The following is a 21,376-nucleotide window of genomic DNA, read 5'->3' as shown; positions in this document are numbered from 1 at the left end:
TCCCCCAAATAAATTAGAATCATGTAATGAGTAATGTATCATCTTCAAGCTCTACTTCATATTTTACTAATACCATATTAGTCCTGCCAGCTTTATTTATATACCAGCTTACTCTGCTGGAAAAGAAATTGCTTACTTTCAGGAAAACAAGCCCTAGTAATATCACATTATTTTCTTTCCTGGCTAAACAGGGGATGCTCCACAATTATCTGTTTGCTCCTTTTGTCAGTAACTTTGGCATTCCTATTTCTTGGTAGTTCATTAGTTACAGTGACAGTGAATGCCTGGTATAACCCAGGTTCTGGCTCAGTGCATCTATTTAGTCTAACCTGCATCTCCGGTCTTGCAACCAGCAACACAATTTTCTTGCATTCTTCGCTGGAGAGCAATGCCACTGCCTCTTCACGATTCTGGACATCTTGGCCATTTATCTAGAAAACAAATGAAAGCAGCATATTAGTTTCTATTTCCACAAAGCAACACACAATAAAGGGCAGATATCAGCTCATTTGTGCTGAATGTATGGACAATGAAAATTGCGCAACGGGCTCATCTTCAGCCCCTCAGCGGTAAGTGCCTTCACTCAATTATGCGCTTACTGTAAGAGCTGTATTGATCGTTGAAGGATGGTGGACATCAGAGGAAGCAGTTATGTTCATAAATGTCCAACCTGCGCCCTGGTAACATACATCTAGCAACACAATTAACCAGCCCCTGACAGGTGACGTTCATCTTTCTCCGTTCAGAGTAATGGAAGTGTCACTCTGAGATAATAGTGCTGGTGGAAGCAAGACTGGTAATGCTACAGCTGAAATCAGTCACACTGTATGCTGGTAGAGAGCCAATTAGAGAGCTACAGTATTATCTCTCACCAGGCAATACTTACAGGCCACTGGTTATTGCTGCTCCATTTAATCATTTCATATTCCTGTAGACAGCTTAGTAGACAGAACCGCACAAAACATATGTATCCCTCTTACAAGGGGATAATCAAAATAAAAGTGGTTCTTCCCTGAGACTGTGCTTTTCTTGCTACCTTTCTCCTATTCTGTCAGTCCATTAGAACAACCACACCCATGACTACACGGTAACAAACAGAATTTGCATTGTCCAAAACCCTTTACTGAGGGAATCAAATAAAAATCTTATTTCCCATATGCATTTTGTTTGTTCAATTCACAGCACAAGAAATAGATTATTCTCATTGTGGCAACAAAACCTCAAAAATTTAATCTATTTGAAAAAGGGTGAAAACAAAACTGGGAGACAGAACGTTGTGAATACTTGGGGAAAAAAAAGTCTAATGGTTCAATTTCAAAGTAGCAGGAACTTCTGGTTGAAAATGAAAGTTGAATTTCTGTATATATGTTTGGCCTGACTCAAAACATAGCTTAAATTTACATTAAAGAAAACTCCAATGTATCCTGATGACCTAACTGGCAATGAGTGAAACATCTGATAGTTCAAAGCTTACACAGCTGTGGTCTCTGGGAGTCCCGACAACCCAGGTAACACAGTGCTGCTCTAACCTGAAAAGCAGAGATGGCTGCTCTGGTGACTCCTATCAACTGAGTAACTGCTCCCTGTGGACCCCAGAGACGGTGGCCAGGCTGCCCCCATGGAGGTGCCCACCCCATCTCAGCTGCACCATCAAGTGGGATGAGCAGGACTTCAGCCTGCCCCACAGCATCTGACCCTGTTGGACAGCACTTAGCCTGAGGGTTCACAGCTAAAAATAGCAGAAGTTTAGACAAGTCCCACTAGGACTGTCCTTACAAAACCTTTCCCTTGACTTTGTAACATTTCATGTAAAATACACAAGCAGTTTTCAGATGCTTAAGGAAACTGTGAAGGTTGGCAGTTTTGGAGAATGAGAAGTTAACAGACTCAGAAATGAGAGGAAACCTGCTATAATTTTGTGAGGAATACACAAAACAGAGCATCTCTCTACAGCCTTAACCGATGCCACCTGCCACCCACAGAAAATGCCCCCATGCTCAGGGATCCGCCTCTCTCCCAGCTTCAGCGTAATCCCTCCATAATGGCACTGTCACCTTCTATTTCTCTGAGTTATCTCATCAATAAGAGTAGATAGAGGTTCCATGTATTTTCAGATATGAAAGTAAACCCCACATAACTCTCTGGGTGTTAAGTTTAATGATCAAACTCATAGCTATATATCAGCACTGACATTAAAGTAATTCTCCAGTCCACAAGAGGATGGCAGAATTATCTACGTTTTCTCTCATCTCCAGAGTCTTTACTCAAAATTGAAATGAATTTCATTAGGAACTCGAGAACATTCACCTGACCTGCTGTTGGCTGTCTACCCAGAAACTTTACAAAGCAAGGAAAGGAGCAGAAAATGGAACTACTCTCTATTTCCTAATTTTGACAAACATAGAGTAGGAATGAAAGTTGTTTCTACTTGGTTAAATAAAAAAGGGATGTTTTTCTGATTTTTGAAAGTTATAAATCCTGCTTTCTTTCTTCAGTAGGTATTTTACAGAATGACACAGAATGTAGTGCCCTGACTTTTCCTCTCCTAGGTGCACCACCTGGTGTAGTTCCTTCACCCCAAGTCCTGCTGAGGACCTCACTTCCCTCACACTGTAGCATCTGTGTCTTCTGGCAGAGAACATTGTCCTACAAACATTTTCACAGTCCCAACCACATAGAGTCCCAACCACAGTCCCAACCCAGCCGCCCCTGAGTGAGGCCAGACATTAAAGTTTAATTTATTATTTTCTCTCCAGATAATGGGCGACTTTGGCAAGCCTGTTGTAGCTACACTCCAAAAGGTGATGTAAGCTGAACCAGGATAAGAGATACAGGCATAGGTTTCAGTAAAGACGTTTCCTGCAGAAATGAAAAGATTGGAAGGAAGGATCAGACTGATCTTGTGACAACCTGAAAGCTCATGTGTTAATGAAGGCTAATCATGGACTACATTACAGAAAAGCAAGCTGTGATCACCAGGAGCTACTTCTGGGGTGTCAGTGAAAAAAAAGGTCAAAATACAAGGGAAGTCAACTTGGAATCTGAATTAAAATGCTACAATACAGCAAAGAGTTTCTAGTTTAGTGATTTTTGGTAGCTGTTTTGTGATTTTGCACTAGGGCAAAAAATGCACTATCCACTGCCTGTTGAAAATGGAAACCCACTGCCATTCTAGCTACTTCCCTCTCTGCACAGGTTCATTTCCCTCCTCCAGAGGCAAGAGTCAGCTACCCTCACCCACAGGGGCTGTATCACAAAAGCCTCTCTTCAGGGCAGCTCTTTCAGTGAGCAGATCAACAGAACTGAAGGGAAAAAAAAAAAAGCCAAGATGGTGGATTAGAAAAGAATTCAGAAAAGTGATGTTTTATTGGGGAAGGAAAGAAAATATTAGAAAAGCTTAATGAACCCCCTACTTAAGTATGTTCAGGATCATCCTTCTCTAATAGCACATTTTTTTGTATGAAAACTCTTATCATCTATGCTCAGCATAAATGAGCTTTACCCAAATTTATGCGTTTGGTGAATGAGCGGCAAATCTCTGACAATCATATTTATGTATGCAGGATCCTGTTTAGAATTTGACACTGAGATGAACATAGTGGAAATGATATTTTCTAATAAATATGGGGGAAAAAAAGACATGGGATGTAAGTGCATGAGCCAGAACGAGTTTGTCAGTCTCATTTTTCAGTACACGCACTCTAGCTCCCAGCTATTGTGTTAAAAAACAGACAGACATGGATTTTTGCATCGATCACAGTAACAAAGAGAACTTCCTTCCCTCATTAACAGTCCACAGAGAAGATGGCACTCCATGTTTGTCTGAAGAAAGAGTTTAATGAAGAGTCTGTTTTCTCATACTTGCAAAATGCGGTCTCCTTCACGGATCCGTCCATCTCTGGCAGCAATGCTGTTTGGATCAACCTGCACAGGACAATATCGATTAACTGAACATGAAAAGATTTTTACCGGAAATTGTGACAGGTGCACAATTGTGTGGTTTGAAAAAGTACCATTTTTACACCATACAGAAGCAATCTGAAGTTTCCCTTAGAGTCATATGAACTCAACAGTTCTTTAAATGATTGCATAAGCTTGTTTCAGATAAAAGGCCTCAAAACAGAAAGGGTGAAAGGGTTGGGAGCATATGATTTTCAGATTAATACTTTCCTATGCCACTGCCAGGCATTAACCTTCAGCTGTCAGAGCATTGAAAATTAATGACAGAGATTCTTTTCTATGGAAGTTCACTATGGACTGAGGTGCTTCTGCAGCAGTTGATACCTCTATACAAATGAGCCTGTCTTTGGGAAAAGAGCACAATTCTTTTTCTTCCATGGAAACACTATTAAATTATTATTTCAGTAATCAATCTGTTATTTCCTCTAGAATTTTGCAGTTTGCAAAGAAACATTAAAAAACCCAAAGGATCCACACTGTATAGATCACTCAGAGATCTTCTATATTGTTCCTAGTCTGAACTGGTTAATTTTAAGTTAGTTTAAGCTAAATAGATGTTTAGGACTCCACTGATAGTTTATCAAAGTCACTATAGCGCATCCCTGAGCAATGACCTACTGTTTGCTGCAGGGCAATTCAATCTATCACCTTTCATTTGATGGTTATCTAAAATAATTTATTTTGCCTCATCATGCCATAAGCTATTTTTTCAAGCCAAACATTTGAGTTGAGCATTTGGTTCACAGGTTACATCCTCTACATCTCAGATATTATTTTCTTCTTGTGCATTGTCATAGAAAAAAAAAAAAATGAAGTGCTCAATCAATTACGAAAGACAATATAATTACATTCATTTTCAAAGGTCTGAGAAAATTTTACCATGTAGGAAAACCAGAACACTTCAGATATAATCCTGGAATGTATTAAGAGATTCATAAACTTTCTTTGCCTTCACAAGGTCAAACAGACTTTAACAGCAGTGCTTATACAACTGGTGGAAGATATATTCTTGGGTAATTTATATTAATTCCTCATTCTTTTTCCAAGGCTGTGCTTTTCAGCTTCTTTGACATTGATATTGGCCTGTGAATATGCAATCTCGCTTTCATCCCCCTTCACTGATACATAGGAGAATTGTCTTTACTGATCCTCTCTGTCCATGAGCTTCACTCAGAATTTAAAATCATGGAATCATGTAATTTCTCAAGTTGGGAGGGACCTATAAGGTTCATGAAATCCAACAACCTTCTCCTCACAGAACTACCTAAAACTAAACCATATGACTAAAAGGATCATCTAGTTGCTACTTGAACTCTGTCAGGCTTGGTGCTGTGACCACTTCCCTGGGGAGCCTGCTCCAGGAACCAACCACCCTTTTAAGTGAAGAACCTTTTTCTTAATGTCCAAATTTGGATCAAGATGTTGAAAAAGCAACAAATTTAGATCACACTTCATGCAGAAAAATCACCAGTGAGCTTGGACTTAGCAGTGACCTTGGATTCACAGGAGTTCTGTTTTACCCAAAAAAAAACCCCTCTTTGAATGTCTGGAGAGTCAAAGGGAGACAGTGTTCCTGGAAGTCTTGTGGACTGACCCATGAAACACTAACACCTTGTGCTGCCTGCCACATTTTATGGGTGAAGCAAATGAAATCTGAGGGTTAATCCCATTTCAGTATCTAGTATTCTGTTTTTTGTTTTTCCATTCATCTCCCAAGCTACTCTCTCCACCCACCTGTGGTATGTCTGTGTACCACAACTGTTAACAAAAGCAAAAATAATACAATAATGATTGACCACTGTTATAATTACCGAGCCTGTAGCAGGAGGAGAATGCAAGCAGGCTGCAGAGAAGGCACTTTTCTCCCTTAAAGCTCTGCCTGATTTCCATCATAAGGGCACATTTCTTTCGTAACTCAGATTATGCACAGACTGCTTTTTCCTTCCCTAACTATGATGTCGTAAGTAAAAGCACTTACATTACAGAAGCCCACTTTAATAACTACACTGCTTGGACAACATGATTTAAACTGATAATATAAACGAATTGAGAGTGACACAAGCTGGTTGCTGGCTGACACTTCTGCGCTCTGGTCTCAGAGCAGTTGCTTGTACATTCCCTGGCACATTTAGCCCTCCACCACGAGCGTCTCCCACACTCCTCCCCAGTGCCATGTCCTTACCTCACTGACATAGATTCCTGTGTCCTCCTCATCGTCGGTTCTGTAACAGACAGTCAGTCCCAGTTTCTCCTGGCTGCCAATGCGGCACAGCTCCACCTCCTACAAGAAAATATACAGGCTTGAGTGGTGGCTCTTGCCAAGGGTGGGCAAAACTGCGCAGCACAGGGCAGCACCAAGTCACTGAGATACTCCTACTGTATGACCTACTCATACCACTCAGTCTTAAGACACAATATTTTGTGTGCATCTTTAAGGGGGAAACTATTCTGAGAATTAAGAAGGAAATTCCAGTACATTGCAGGTTCAAGCTATATAGAAACTGTTCAGTAAGACAGGCCAAACTTTGAGAAATATAGCTGTGCATCAGTTTTGCAGTTTTTTGACTTTTGGATAATAGAAGCTGGCTTACAACAGATTACATAGTCATTCTAGTCCCATCACTCCAGCTATTGATTTATAGGATATGAGACAGACTGGCTACACATCAATCAATCCATCACACAAGTGCCAGTCTCTTATAACAGCAATCCAAGCCATAAAGCAAAATCACAGCCTTCCATTAATAGCATAATTCCTCCCCTGACCAGTTTAGTGACACAGCTTCATTGCAGAAGCTGTTAGATAACAGAAGGATCCTTCCAGGAATCTCCTGTGGAGCTGAACAGCCTTGGCATCTTCCTCAATTGTGAGGTGATGCAGAAAACATATTTTTAGTGTCAGTTGTCCTAGCAATGGTATCTTATTAAAAGTGCAAGTTTTAGGGCAGATGGCACAGTGATAACTACTACATACATCCGAGTTGAGCATCTCTAGGGTTTCTTAGGGGAACCGTTCACAAAAAAAGCAAAACTGCACTTGTCTTGAACACTGTGAAAAAAACCCAGTTGTAATACAGCAGAATGAACCAAATAACACAGAATATTAGCTTGGTTGCAAATGGGAAACTTTAGCTGATATTTGTATTTAAAGGGAATCTGCAAGTGACACTTGGACCTTAACAGCTTCTGCTTCTGAGGCTGTGCAATAAAAGAAGAGAGACCAACCTGTGCTTCATTTCTCAGTCTGTGATACAGAGTTTCTTCCTTCCCATCCCCACAGATGTCATGCAGACTAACCCACTAACAGGCACAGGGTGCACAGCTGAGCCCAAGGAGTTGTGGAGACCAGATGTCAAAATACCTCAACATACAGAAGAACCTGCACTTCGCACACATGGGTTAGCCAATGAGCCTCGTGACATTTTCATTTCAGCTGAACATCTTTCACAAAGTGCACTGCTATGGTTCGCTCCCTACTCCCTCACCAATGTACAAATCTACGTAGGTTTATTACCTGCACAAAGCCTGTAAGCTTCTCCCTCGACTTTAGGCATTCAATGTATTAACAAAAAACAAGAAAATATAGGAAAAAAAAGGTGAAACCTGTAGCATTCTTCAGTTTTTCTTAAAAATTGCAGGAGTTTTATATAGCATGGTAAAGAGTGGAATTATTAACCAGTACACATAACACATTGGGTTTGAAAGAAGAAATGCAGGACCATGTTTTATTAGGGAAAACAATTACAGTGACCTGATTTTGGCATTGGGAGCAAAAGTATGTGTATTGGAGGGAGGCCTATTCAAAACCCGTAATAATTGATGCCTCCACAGGGAAAGAACACTTGACTAGAACTGTAATATTAGGGAGAAATTACAGTAACAAAATGGCTTCAATTACAGCAACAAGGTATACTTTTAAGGAATAGAGAAGCTTGTGGTCCCTTGGAGGCCTATAAGGAAACCTAAATACACCATAAAAGACTGAAACTGGGACCTTTAAATCAAGGCAAATGAGGATCTGTGCACAAGCAGAAATCCATTGACTTTCATTGTCCTGCTGGCACAACCTCCTATCTCCCCACATTAAGGCTGGACAGGGGCCCCACGGACTGCTTTGAACACAATTTCTTTGGATGGGAACAACCTTGAAGTTCTCATGGATGATTTGTTTCAAAATGTTACTACAAAGCTGTACCGATGTTTCAGGTTGCAAACAAACTGAATCCTATCGGTGCACTGGCTCAATGAGAAGAATAATTTAATCATTTAGGGCATGAAAGAACAAAGGAAAATGAGGATGACCTAATAGGCTTCATCCTGGGAGTCGAAGAGATTTACTAAAATTGTCTCTGGGAACCAGCTGACTAACAAGTATCAGTGACTAACATCATCTGACTGGGATGCAACAGCCCTGGCTGCTCATAGTACCTGGGCTACCACAGCTTTTGTTTCTCCGTTCCAGTAACAGAGTTTAGAGCTGAGATCAGTACTCAGTATTCTTGGATTACCTCTTTCCTAAATGACTATATGGTGTGGAGTCTGATGACTGCACAAGGCTGTGGCCACTCAGAAGCTATAGATACCTAACACTGAGGTACTGGTACTTATTGTGAAAAGCCCAACAACCATTTCTTATTTTTCAGTCTAGATGCAAGTACATACTCAAGTAATATCTCATTCAGCACGAGGGAGAAGTTGGATGAGGTCTTTTGCTTTGCATTGGAATTCATTTGATTAAAAGACATTTGGTTAAAAGACAAACATGGAAACTAGAATAAGGGCTACCCCCTCTTGAAAGACTCAGATGCAAATTTCCAAAGTAGCTGATTTCTTCAGACATGGGAAAAAAGAACAAAGATGTGCAGATCATGCTTCTGAAGGTTTGAAACTAGTTATATTGGCCATCCTCTAAAGTGATGGAGGAGTGGCTGTAGGCTGTGGCTCCTGGCCAAAGGCTGACATTCTTCACTGATGGAAAAGCAGTTTACAGGTTATCAGCCTCAGGAGACATAAGACCAAACAATCAGCTGTCAACTCTTTGTGGAGGGAAGACTAGGTTACTACTGTCATTTCTCTCAAGTCTTAGAAGAGTAGATTATAAACATCAGCAAGTGGATTGCTGGCTTTCTAGAACTGCTGAAAAAAAGGTTAAGTGCTATTAAAGGAGACCTCATAGAAGTTCACATCAGTTTGCAGTTATAGTGAGTCTTTCTACTAAGAACTAGATTACATAATAAAGATGATGGTCTGGTACAAAAGAGACCATGAACCCCTCTGTGATCAGTCTTTTAGTGGGAGGAAGAGCTCTGAATTCTTCACACTTTCCCTCCACACACTGGAAAACAGATTACAACCTAAGAGGAAAGTTGGTAAAGTGTCTTCTCAGTGCACACAGAAGATGTTGACAAGAGTTATTCACCAGCTGACCATGTGCTGGAATAACTGCACACATGGGAAACTTACTCTGCCATATTTTGATTTGTTGACCACTCTGCCAGTGGTGTCTACTAAGATCTTTGAATCCTTCCCCACTTTCTGTCAGGATTAGCTACTCCTTGTTCAACACTGTCCACCCTATTTAAAGTGTGGCTGAGCTCTGTCATTCCCTCCCACCTCCATTTGAACCATCCCACCTCAACACTCCTCTCCACCAACAGAATCCTTCCATCCTCATCTTCAAAACCATCTCAGTTCACTCTTTCCCTAAGGGACCCTTAACTCATATTCACACACAGTAGCCTCACTCACCATTTTCTCTGTTTTCCCACCAAATGTTACCATTCTTATTAAGTGCCCATGTCCACACAGTCCCCACATCACCTTCATTTTACTCTCACCTTATAACTCATCCTGTTATCTCACCTCTAGAAATCTGTAAAAAAATTACTGTCTGGTAATCAGAAAGTCCCATCTACTAAACTGACCACTTCTCCCTGTATGAAACACACATATAGCTGAGCTCTGCTGAAATAACCTATTATTACTGCTACTTTGTTCTCCTTCATCTCTCTCATCCTCTGATTCTTTGTCTTGCCTGCCTCCTCACACTTCTGTATGATGAGAAGTTTTTGTATGGGTAGGAAATTAGGTAAACAAGAAATTACAGCTCAGTACAAATTAGTGGCAATGAACAGCAGGGCATAGTCTTCCCAAGGTAGGAGACTCTCAAAGTCCATACAAGAACTTTCAGTGTTTGGAGGAAACAGGGTGGCTTTGAAACTCAAAATAAACTTGAGATTAAATGTGTCCCTTGCCCTCAAACTTCCATGGAATGGTTCACAGAAGCCCTGACACTCTCTGTGTTAATATTATTTTGTTGAATTAGACCTACCATATCCACAGTTAGTGAAGATATCACATGGAACTGTTAACTCCTGGGCTGCTCTAATGCAACGGAGGTTTAATTAGAAAAACACTGCCCCAGCTCTAATCTAAATGGTTTAGAGTCCAGTTGCTAGACAGTATAATGTTGTCTCATCTCATTCTATGTCCATTTTTCATTTTTGTCCACTGATGACTTGTAATGAAATACAGGAAAACTAGTTTACTATATGAATTGTAGATCAGTATAACTAACTAAAGCCATTCAGTTATTCAACATTATTTTGCTATATGAAAAAGGTAAACTCTACACTTGGTCACAGAATAGGAGTTTAATGAAAAGTCAATTTTTCCCCTTCAAATTACAAATACTTGTAATAATATATATCTTTCTTTTGGTTTTTTGTCATAATTGTCCAAATGTAAAGGACTCATTTGGAATGTAGAGGCTGGGAGCCAATGTGACAATTTCATATATTTACACACACTGCACAATAGAATAGCTACTGCTTCAGTCTTCTTATCTCATTTTGCCATAAGGTTCAGTTTCTGCCTTGTCTGTGATATTCCCACCTACTTTGTTTAATGAGAAGCAAGTGAGAATGTAGGATCTAAGATTAGTGAAAAGGAAACCCTTTGCGGCATATTATCATCTAGCTAATTATACTAACCTCCTCTGGTATCCTTGCAAATTCACACTTCTGTTGAGCGACAGACCAATAGTGAGGACTGAAGTTGACTGCAGAGAAATACTCTATATAAGCAGTTTATCATGGATCTCTCTGCTCTGAAAGCAAGAATTCATGGTTTTCCCAAATACAAAACATACCGGAAGGGGTGTTGTGTCTGAAGAAGGATAACACATGTACACATATATGTTGTAGGAAAATATATGTATGTAGTTAAGTCCTTCTAACAAATCAGCATTCATACTGCACCACGGGAAAAGAACAGAAATAAAGAGGATGAATACGAAGGTGGAAGAATTAGGGATAAAGGTGACTTATTTGAAATAAGAAAGCGGATATTTTACTTTCCCTTAAGTTTGATCATCCAGACAATAGGGGAAAATGGTTTTTATTAGCATTTAGGGTATTTTGTCTTTAATAATTCCCATAAGGGTTGATTTTGGGATTTATATTTCTGACAGGAATATGAAGATTTGTTATTATGCGTGCTAGCTAAGGGGGAAAACTCAGCTTCAAGTGGAGGTTTGTGACTTCCTGGAGGATAGACTGTCAGCTACTGAGCCTTTAGCAGACAGGAAGCCTGTAATCTGTAAAGGATTTTTTTTTCCCTTCTTTGACTTCCTTGTGAAATACACTCACTGTAAACTCCACCATGTGCTGTCAAGTTAAAATATCCTGTAAATGCAAATCAGACAGGCCACACAAGGCTTGCCAGGTCCACAGAATTAAAAACTGGGTTTATCTCATTCCCATATGCTTAGACCCTTCCTCCCATTGCAATGCTGTATTTGTTCATAGCACAGTGATCAAAAGTTTCTCTCATTTATCACATGGTCCAGCAATCTCATTCATCCAGCCTAACCCATCTCCCCATCTGCTCTGTGACTGCTGTCTGCTCCCTGTCCTCACCCGATGGGAGTCTCAACTGACACCACAGTGTCTTCCTCCTTGCACTCATGACCATCAGATTGTTACTTATCATTACATATCAGACTGCTGAATATGCACGGGTAGGCACACCATGCCTCAAGTTACTCCATCGTTTGATTTTTTTATGTAGAAGTGTAGCATACCCCAAAAATTTTCACTTCAGATCTGCAGGGTGAGAATGAATTCCCACATCCAACAGAGCTTCTTTATTATCATAGGATTCATCAGCTATAGAGCCAAATTCTGTTCTCACAGGTGCAAGATGATATTTCATTAATAGGTGCCTATATGCCAGCACATTAGTTCTGTTTTTTTCCTGCTAATATTTTTTTTAATTTTTTTTTTTTTTTACCACTGCTGTTATTGTCTACAGCATTCTGCTGTCTCAGAGCACTCTATGTCTGGACACAAAACAGCATGTGGCTCTAAGTGTAGCTATAAAGCAGGGTTTAGCAAAAAAGTGATTTTGTTTTTAAGTGTTTCTCATTCTGCATTATATTTGGTTTTGGTTGTATTATACATTTGAGAAATACTTGCTGATAACTGTCCTTTCTGCTTTGATGTAAACAAATCTTGTGTCAGAGATTCCTAAACCTAAACCAGGCTTTTAAAAATGAGGATTAAATTTAGCCTATAAGGTAGAGCCCCCATCCCTTGAACTGAGCATTGTTTTTTCCCCCCATGTGGAATGGAGATAACCCTCTGTCTCTTTGTGGTAAGCTACAAACCAGATCCATTCTGGCAAATCTGACAGCCAACGTGATTTGTCCTTTTCGATGCTGTTTATGTGAAGTCAGGACAGTCTTCTGTCAAAATTGATAAGTGAAAAGACAGTGGGGAATGTAATTTTTTTTTGTAACAGCAGAGCTGCCACCAGTTCCAACTTGTTTACATCTGGGCTGGCTCTGTCTTGCTCCATAGCTTTTCTATTTCCATCCAAATAGCCCCCAAGTACATTGTGGTTGTGCCTGTCTATGTAAAATCTGAATAACAGAACATACTGGGACTGTTAGAGAGAGGAAGAAAGAACTTATTTCTTTAGGTTATTTTCACTACCTGAGAATGTCAGTCAAAGCAAAACCTTGAATTCTACCAAATCTCCATAGGCATTTACAGAATGGGTTCTAAATGGGTTCTAAAACTGAACTCTAATCTGTTAAAATGCTGCAGCACTGGTTACCTTCCATGGTAAAGGCACCAGAGGTGTTGTTTTGCTTCTCTGATGGAAGCATTGTTTTTCTGATGGAAGCGGCCAGTGTTTGTAAATTAAATCCCCTACAGACTTTTAAATACAAGTTCATTCATTGTGAAAAGGATGCAATGGGACCCTGCAGTGACCTGTGAAGGGGAAGGCCATTTCATTGCACTTTGTTTCACGCTGAATACTTCTGCAACACAGCCTACAATTAGCCTGTGTTACATAGACATTAACGTATTTCCTGGAAAATCCCTTTGACAGGAGACCATAACTCTTGATGGCATTAGGATAGTGATCAGGTCTAGGATGCCTTTGTTTGCCTGTGGTATTATTTGCTTTCAGTCTGGCACTCCCAGAATCCCAGGTGGTTTTGATCTTTTTATATTGGCACATGTAACAAAGCTGAAGTGATAAGCATATCCTCTACAGATCCTCTCTTGCGAGCTGTTTTTTTACAGTAGCTCACCCTAAACAATCATTTGTCATGGAGGTAAAGTGAAAGAAGGGGTTTATGTTTGACTGATTTATCTTATGACAGACGAGCTTTTTTAGCAAACTGAAAATTCTTGTTTCCTTTTGCCATTTCTCTTCTTGCAGTTATTAATAAATAGTTAGTCTTCTATGTGGTTTGTCATTAAAAGGTAGTAGAGTCCAGGGATGGTTATAAATGTCACTGCTCAGGTTCTGTGAATTGTGGGGTCATCTGACAGTTTTGCTTTCTCATTTTAAGCATATAACCTGTCACTGTCTTTTCAAGATTTGTAATCATGTTCTTAAATGAATTTTTTGATGATTGTCAGGAAAGACTCTCTGCAGTGTAACTGACCTGCCTGGCATGGACCTACACACAGATATATGCACACTCTATGTACCTATATAGTCACACACAAAAATTTGTACACACAGGTACATGCACACACAAGTAAAGAATTAAATATTTAACACCCACCCCAAGCCTGAAAGCAAAATACCTACCTTAGTATGAAATTACTTTGTTAAATGTACAGTGGAAGCACCACAGACTCTCTTCATCTAAACAGAGATAGGTAACCCATAAGAAAAAAGAAATCATCATATTTAAAACAGATTGTTTTGGTGACTTCTGCTAATGCTAGGACTTACATCTTTTTTTCCTGAGTTTCCACAAATTACTTCTTGTCACCCTTAAAGACACAAATTCTAAACAAAGCAGAGCTAACAGTGTCATTTAGCTACTGTGTAATGTGATACCTGTTTGAAACGCTGTGTCTGTTTTAAGTGTGCAGTCTTACACATTGTACACAACCTGATCATTTGTACATGACAGTCACAACTCCTCCTGCATGGTACAAACTCAGAAGTGAAATAAACTGTGCTTTAAAATGAAGTCTAAAGAACCACTTTATTCTGATGATGATGCACTTTTTATTTTTTTTTGTTACAAACCCAGGCTGTCATTTCCTGTTTTACCCCCACTCTCATTTGCACATATGAGTTTATGTAACATGTAATATCACTTTTATCACTTCTGAATTTGAGATTAACTTTTCTTTTTTATTAGCTCCACTGTTAGCTCTCTACCCTCCTAGGGCTTCATTAGATTGAACTATTCCTGTACGAGGAGTGAAGGTTCTGTTTGCATTATTTATTTTTATTTCATGAGTAGAATTACTTGCCAGTGATGATGAGTGTGTGGCATTATGAAGATTAAATATTATAGAAGGTAGCTGTGTATATGACCAGTGATTTGGCAGCCTGAAAAAGGCAGTCATGTGGAAGAAAAGGCCAAGAAAGTGAATGCTATTAGTGAGATGCTGCTACGTGCTTGGTTGTTGGAAGCTCTGCCTGATAATGATCCAAATGTTTACATCACTCCCAATGACAAGAACTGCAGAGTTGAGATTCCTTACACAGTTATGAGACTGATACCAAGCTTTGCTTGGTTTCCATAGTTTACAGAAACCACTAGCAAGAAGTTGATAAAATTGATCTGACTTAATAGGACAACCTTCCTGTAGTAACCCTGACAAAAGTATGAAAAGCAGCCAAAATTCAGCTATGCATATAAACTGGAGATTGATCTCACCCATAAGGATGGAGAAACAAGATGATACTGAAGAAAGAATCTTAATTTTAAGGTGCGTATAGTCCCTGTAGTCCCTGAGCCCTTCTATTTGATACCTCAGAGCTCAGATGAATGAGGAATTTTTTTTTTTCAGTGTAACTAGTTTATTAAAGTAAGTCAGACTTCAATGTACTTTCTCAGTTAATTCTTCATTGAGCTATTCTGTAAGTACCCTGTTCTCGGCCTTTTTTGCTTCATTCATTCTGTCAATTATACCATTAACAAGATGAACATTAAAAGCAGCTTCTCAGCTATTACTACAGGTAAAAAGGAAAAGCAAAGATAAAAGTAACTACTCTTCTCCTATTTTGCTTTATTATTTTGGTTTTGTTTTATCTTTTTCTTAAAATTTATGCTAAATGCTATGGTCCTCCACTGTGTATCATCAGATATTAGGCCCCTCATTGCATTCAGTAAGCCTTGTTTTCTTCTCAAAGTGCAGTCAAGGCTATGACACAGAATAACTTGACTGGCAAAAAACCACTGCTTTACAAGTGCTTCTGAGAGAAACTGAGGAAAACAAGGTCATAATCATAAAAGTTGTCAGCTAAACCTTGGTGTATTTTAGCCTTTGCAAACTCTTAGGTCATCCCACTATGAAGTAAATCATGTAAAGAGTTCAGAGCTCTGCCTGGTAATGGTCTGTACAGGGGTAGAACATAAAGGTGTTTCACCTCACACCTGAGGTTGTTTCAGAGTCTGCACATGACCACTTATTTAGCAATGGGCAGTAATTCAGTAATTGTTGAAAATTGCATTGTTCTTGGTGGCTATAAAGATCACTTTTTTTTCCCCCTTTGATGTTGCAATAATATCAACTAGTAACAATTGTAACCTGGTTTTAGTCCAAGAGGTACTGATACTATTCCTCTGGTACAGAAAGATTCCTGAACAGACAGACATGGCCATAGACTGCATTTCTTGGAATTTTTTTGCATTTGAAAATATTACATTACTGTGGATGTTTCACGACAAAAGGAGTTTTCCAGACTGGCAGCATTTATCTTTCTACTGGTGAAGTAGGAATCCTTCTCCAGTATGCTGTGGTGATTTCCTTTTGTAAAAACTATGTATGTATGTACTGTTGTGTTGATTCCTAATTTAAACCATGTCTTTTTCATACATAAATAGCAAAGCTTCTCTTCTCCTTTCTGTTTTTTGTTTTTTTTCCCCATTCAGGAGAGTTGTTTAAAGAGAAGAGGGAAGAAAGGACACTGTTTTGGTTTTACAGGCTAGACTATACTGATCTTTTCCTCTAAAGATAATGGAGCTAAACGGGATGAGCAGATGCTAGTTAGTGCTGAGAAATTAAATAGTCAACTGTATCACAAACTGAAAATGCTTAGTATCCTCTGTCTTACCATGTAACAAAAATATAAACCTTGAGCTATGAATCACAGGTTCTGTTGCACTGGAAAGTAACACTAATTACAATTAATTTGTTTTTTGACTATGTCTCAATGGTGAGATGATATTTTCATCATAATGAGGACTTAAGTGTTACCTGATCATACATTGTCCATTTAGGAAAAACACTGTTATATTTTGATTCCATACTGCCCCTTCTAATGGTGTTACCACAGTTCATGGGACTCATCAGTCTGACATACTGTACAGGTGAAAGGAACTCAGTAGCTATGACAATTTTGGTAGTCTCTTTTGGTCCTTTTAGTGGGTGCAACAATTACTTTAAAGGCAGATGGGGAATACTGGAAGGATGTAGAGTATTTATAGTATTTCTGCAGTGCCTTTCAAACTTTCTGCATTTATTCTTTTATGTGCTGCTACTCTGGTAGTGTTTGCATTGTTTTCTGCTTATAGGTAATGACTCCCCTATTAAAACTCTTTGGCTTTCAACTTTGAAAAATCAGAGATACAGCTAAGGAATCATTTTTTAGAGCTCCTTGAAGGTGGGAAGAAGAAACCTCTCAAACTTTACCAGTTCAATTTTTTTTTTCTGCTGACACTTTCCAGAATTTGTTCTCCAATCTGTTTTCCAATTACAATGGCTCTGACATAAAATGCTTGAATGGACCATCTCTTGGTTATCAGGTAGGAATATAGCACTCCATATCTGGCTAGAAGTCCATTACCTAACTAGGGGGCTGGAGTACACCTCCTGCAAGGGGAAGCTGGGAGAACTGCATTTGGTTAGCCTTTTGAAAAGAAGTTACCCTCTTAATAAGGAGATTTTAGGCAAGAGTCCAGAAAAGTCAAAACCAGACTCTTTCTTGACAAGCACTGTGACAGCCACATGAGCCAACAGACATGAGTTGCTACTCAGAAAATTCTAATTAGATATTTAGGGAAGTGCTTCTTACCATGAGGGTAGTCAAAGACTGGAACAGTTGTCCTGAGAAGTTGTAGACTGTATACTGCAAAACATCCCAACTATATTTACTGTATAATCAGCATACATTTCTTTGCCCCTCTTCAATAGGGTCTCTGCAATTTCTGGACTTTCCTCAAATAGAGGTAATTGAAAGCAACTTGGAAAATTTAGAAGTGATATCTACTGCAGGAAATGGGACAATATTAGCACATGACATCAGTGCTAAAATCTTTACAGTGACTTCTACATTTCTGTTTATCATTTGTCATGTTGGAAATTAAGGTCTGAAGAGGATCCAACACCTTCAAAAGCTCTACATACTTGGAAATCAGTCTGAGCACTTGAGACTGTCAGATATATCCTTCTCTGTTCGTGAATGTCCCCTTTGATACTTAGGAGTTTTCCTGGTCCTAATGGTACAAAAACATTCAAATCTGACACGCTTCAATGGGTAGAAGAAAACCTGTTGAAAGTGAGAATTCTGACAAGACCAGGAACTTCAGGTCCCCAGAAGATTGCTATTCCTCTTCCAAAATACACATATGCTGCAGCTGTTTCTGATTATCAATGATCTTGAATTCAATAAAGAGCCCCTTCATAGCTTACAGTTGTTTCAAAATGGCAGCAAGTGCCTTCTTCTAGACAAAACCCCAGGGATTTATGGGTTGTCATAGCTGCAGTTCAAATCAGTTGATAATCATGTGGCATAGTTAGCTTTAACAATACAATAAATTAAATAATAAATTAAAACAATACAATACAATAAACTTCACCTACTGCAGGTAAAATCACACTTTATATCTGCCATATTTCAAAATGTTACTGCCCAGTACTTGGCTCTGTAAACATCATTGTTACTGCTGCCTGACTGCTTTGGGCCTGAAACATGTCAGAAGATTTATCTGCCTCATCAGCATTTTCTAAACACTCAGGTAGCCAATTGAAATGGGGAGGTATAACAGATGTGCCAACATCTGCTGCCGCAAGATGGACAGCAGAACATATAGCTGTAGATCCAAACTCCTAACCAGTTACAATTCCATGTGTTTGGACAGCCTAGATCTACAACTTTGTGAAGGTTATATTGGGATATCAATTAAAATCAAGTTGAAACTGTAATTACATTTGTGAGATATACCTTCCTGTAATTCAGTTTATGTCTTTCAGACACAGCAAATGCAAAATACTATGAAAAAGTTAAAGTTGAATTTATAAAATTAGAAATTCTTAAAAAGCACTATTAAAATCCCATCCAATCCATGCTCTTTTTTACCTTGAGGTACACACATATTAAAATATGTAGAGTTAAAATATGCAAATTTGAATCACATACTTGTGCCTATAAATCAAGCACATGAAGCAATAGGCAGTGACTTTCAAAACACATTTTTATTTTCCTGGCACCAAAATGAGGTCTATGGGCATCATATCCATGCTGAGTTTCAGCTGTTCGAACTTCTGTTGTACGTGGAAATGTCCTCCACTCCCAGACACATACTTGTGTGGGTTGGTAAAATCCTGAGATGAAATACAAAGCAAACTCATCACCTGCTTTTTTGATGCACAATACAGTTTCACCTGCATTCCTGATCACCAAACCATGCCCTCCAGGAATGACTATCACATTCTCTTTGAAGAGATTCCTCATTAAATAAAAAAGCAAACTCCCAGAGAAAAGGCCTCTCCTGAGTTTTTTGATTTCTCCTCTGAAGACCCAGCATGCATAATATTGAAACCTTGTTTAAAGTCCATTTTCTTGTAAAAGGTTCTCTCTTACTAGGGGGATTCAGCCCATGCCTTCTGTGCTCTAGGATTTCCTAAGATACTAAACTTTAAAATAGTGACATTATAATAAGGTGGTTAACATGACTTAGGCTATTTTTAAAAGAACATGTAAACTAAATTATTTTCTCCCATCTTTTGTCTTTATAGCTAGATTTCATGCCTCCAAGACAGACTACATGAACATTCAAGTAGAAGGCATATGAAAAATAGCATTAATAAAAACCTTAGAAACATTTTGACTGTAAAGCATATATGGAGATATGTGGGATAATAATATAAGAACTGTCTAAACAAAGAATTTCTCCAAACCAGAAGATTTATAATCTGCAGATTACCATAAATATGAAAATATTGCCAGCAACCTTCTCTTTCTTCACTGAGTGAAAAAACACATACTGTATGTTGTAATATTGCCCAACAATAAAGTGTTGCAGAACTATAGTCACTTTTCTTCATTTGCCTAGAAAAACATAAGCTCTGACAACAAGGAAGAATTTTTATTACATTCCAGGTAAAGTAAGGAGTAACCCTGTGCTTGTTTTATGAAATCATGAAACAAAATGAATATCACTGACTTGATATATTTTCTTCCTCTTCTAAAACACAATAAATGGTAATAACTTTGATAAATTTGCCCATATAAGTTTTGTGTCTTTTTCTTCCCATTTTCTCATGATTCTCTGAAGTTGTGGACCCAATTCAAATCCCTAAACTGGGATATTCATTACTTAGGGGAGATGAGATGACAGCAACTTCATTGGCTTTGAGTGTCAGGATTTTGTGATAACATACAGTAATAAATAATAATAATAATAATGGCCAGTCTTCGCGAGCGAAGATCCGGGGAAGGTCTTTCCACCTTCCAGCCTGCGCATTGGATTTTTTAGGTGAGACACAGTGTGCGCGGAACTGAGCCCACCCTTTAATCCTAAGGTTCATCTGCCGGGGCCAAGCGAGCTTGGACGGTGGCAGTGAGGTCCTTAGGACGTAGGTGGGTTGCCTTTAAGGGCTAACGAGCCCCACCTGCCCGGGAGTGGCCCTGACCGGGAATCGAACCCGGGTCTCCGCGGTGATAGCGCGGCGCCTTTACCACTGGACCACCAGGGGCTCCTAACATACAGTAATACACTCAAAATCAACAAACAACTGTGACAGAAACTACCCTGAAATCGTCTTCTACCTAAATGACCCACTGATTAGCAAGGAAGAAGAGTGATTTATGGCCAAAAAAGAGATGCATTACAATTAAAGTCTCCTGGGTTTTACTGCCAGTTCTGTCACTGACTGACTTGGCAACTCTTTCAATACAACTGTCCTTAGCTGACCTGCTTATGAATTCCTGTAGCAATACAGGACATCATAAACTGAAGAATCTTAGTAGAATGGTCTTAAGCTTAATTAATTTATACTTGAAAAGTTATTTCAATTCTTAAAAGACAAATGAAAAACTGAAAAGAAAGGGCTGCCCCTCCTACCAATCCTTTGCTCATTTACAGTGTACAATTGTCACAGTTAGGGAGAAATTCCCGACTTATTATTGTCCCTGTGTAAATTATACTCCTATAAATTAATGGGTATTTGAAAAATAAAAATGCCAGTGAAATACATAATCTTACACTGTTGTATGTCAAATGCTTGCTAAGAGTCTTTTAATTATTACACAATGTTATTCAAAGAATAACTGTGACCTCTTCCATTTTTAGTCAATGGTGACAGTCAGCTGGATCACAGGCCAAGTGTTAGCACCTCAGAACTCCTTTTGAGTTAAAAGAAAAAAATCACATGGAATCACTGTAGTGCTTTCTCAGGTTCAGCTGAAACAACTCTAATAATCTATTTACTTATCCAGGAGTTTTCCTCACAAGCTTTTCAATTAATACCTTTAAAATACAGTCCATTTTTTCCCCTCTGGATTTGTATGACACAACAGGTAGGAATGGAAGAAAAAAATCCTAATCACTCCAAGACTCTCCTAAGCAACCAAGACCACAGATTACAAGCATATTTGTTCACTTCCTTCATGATACTGATCAGCAGATGCTATATAGTAATAAGAA

At 38.9% G+C, this 21,376-nt stretch overlaps 1 protein-coding gene across 2 annotated transcripts in view; it reads right to left on the bottom strand.

Moving 5' to 3' along the window:
• Nucleotides 1-21,376, bottom strand: part of PDZRN4 (PDZ domain containing ring finger 4) — a 231,546-nt gene that overhangs the window by 11,472 nt on the left and 198,698 nt on the right. For both annotated transcript variants that reach the window (XM_050325400.1, XM_050325401.1), the window contains 3 exons: nt 6,143-6,241; nt 3,862-3,924; nt 330-431 (listed from right to left, as the gene is read on the bottom strand). In XM_050325400.1, the coding sequence (XP_050181357.1) occupies nt 330-431; nt 3,862-3,924; nt 6,143-6,241 (264 nt within the window). The remainder of the gene's footprint in view (nt 1-329; nt 432-3,861; nt 3,925-6,142; nt 6,242-21,376) is intronic.

Source organism: Myiozetetes cayanensis, unplaced genomic scaffold (assembly GCF_022539395.1).
Source record: "Myiozetetes cayanensis isolate MyiCay16 unplaced genomic scaffold, myiCay2020 scf3, whole genome shotgun sequence".
In the NCBI taxonomy this organism is placed as follows: Eukaryota; Metazoa; Chordata; class Aves; order Passeriformes; family Tyrannidae; genus Myiozetetes; species Myiozetetes cayanensis.
Note: the sequence above shows the minus strand (reverse complement) of the source record. Positions and strands in the feature narration are given on the sequence as shown.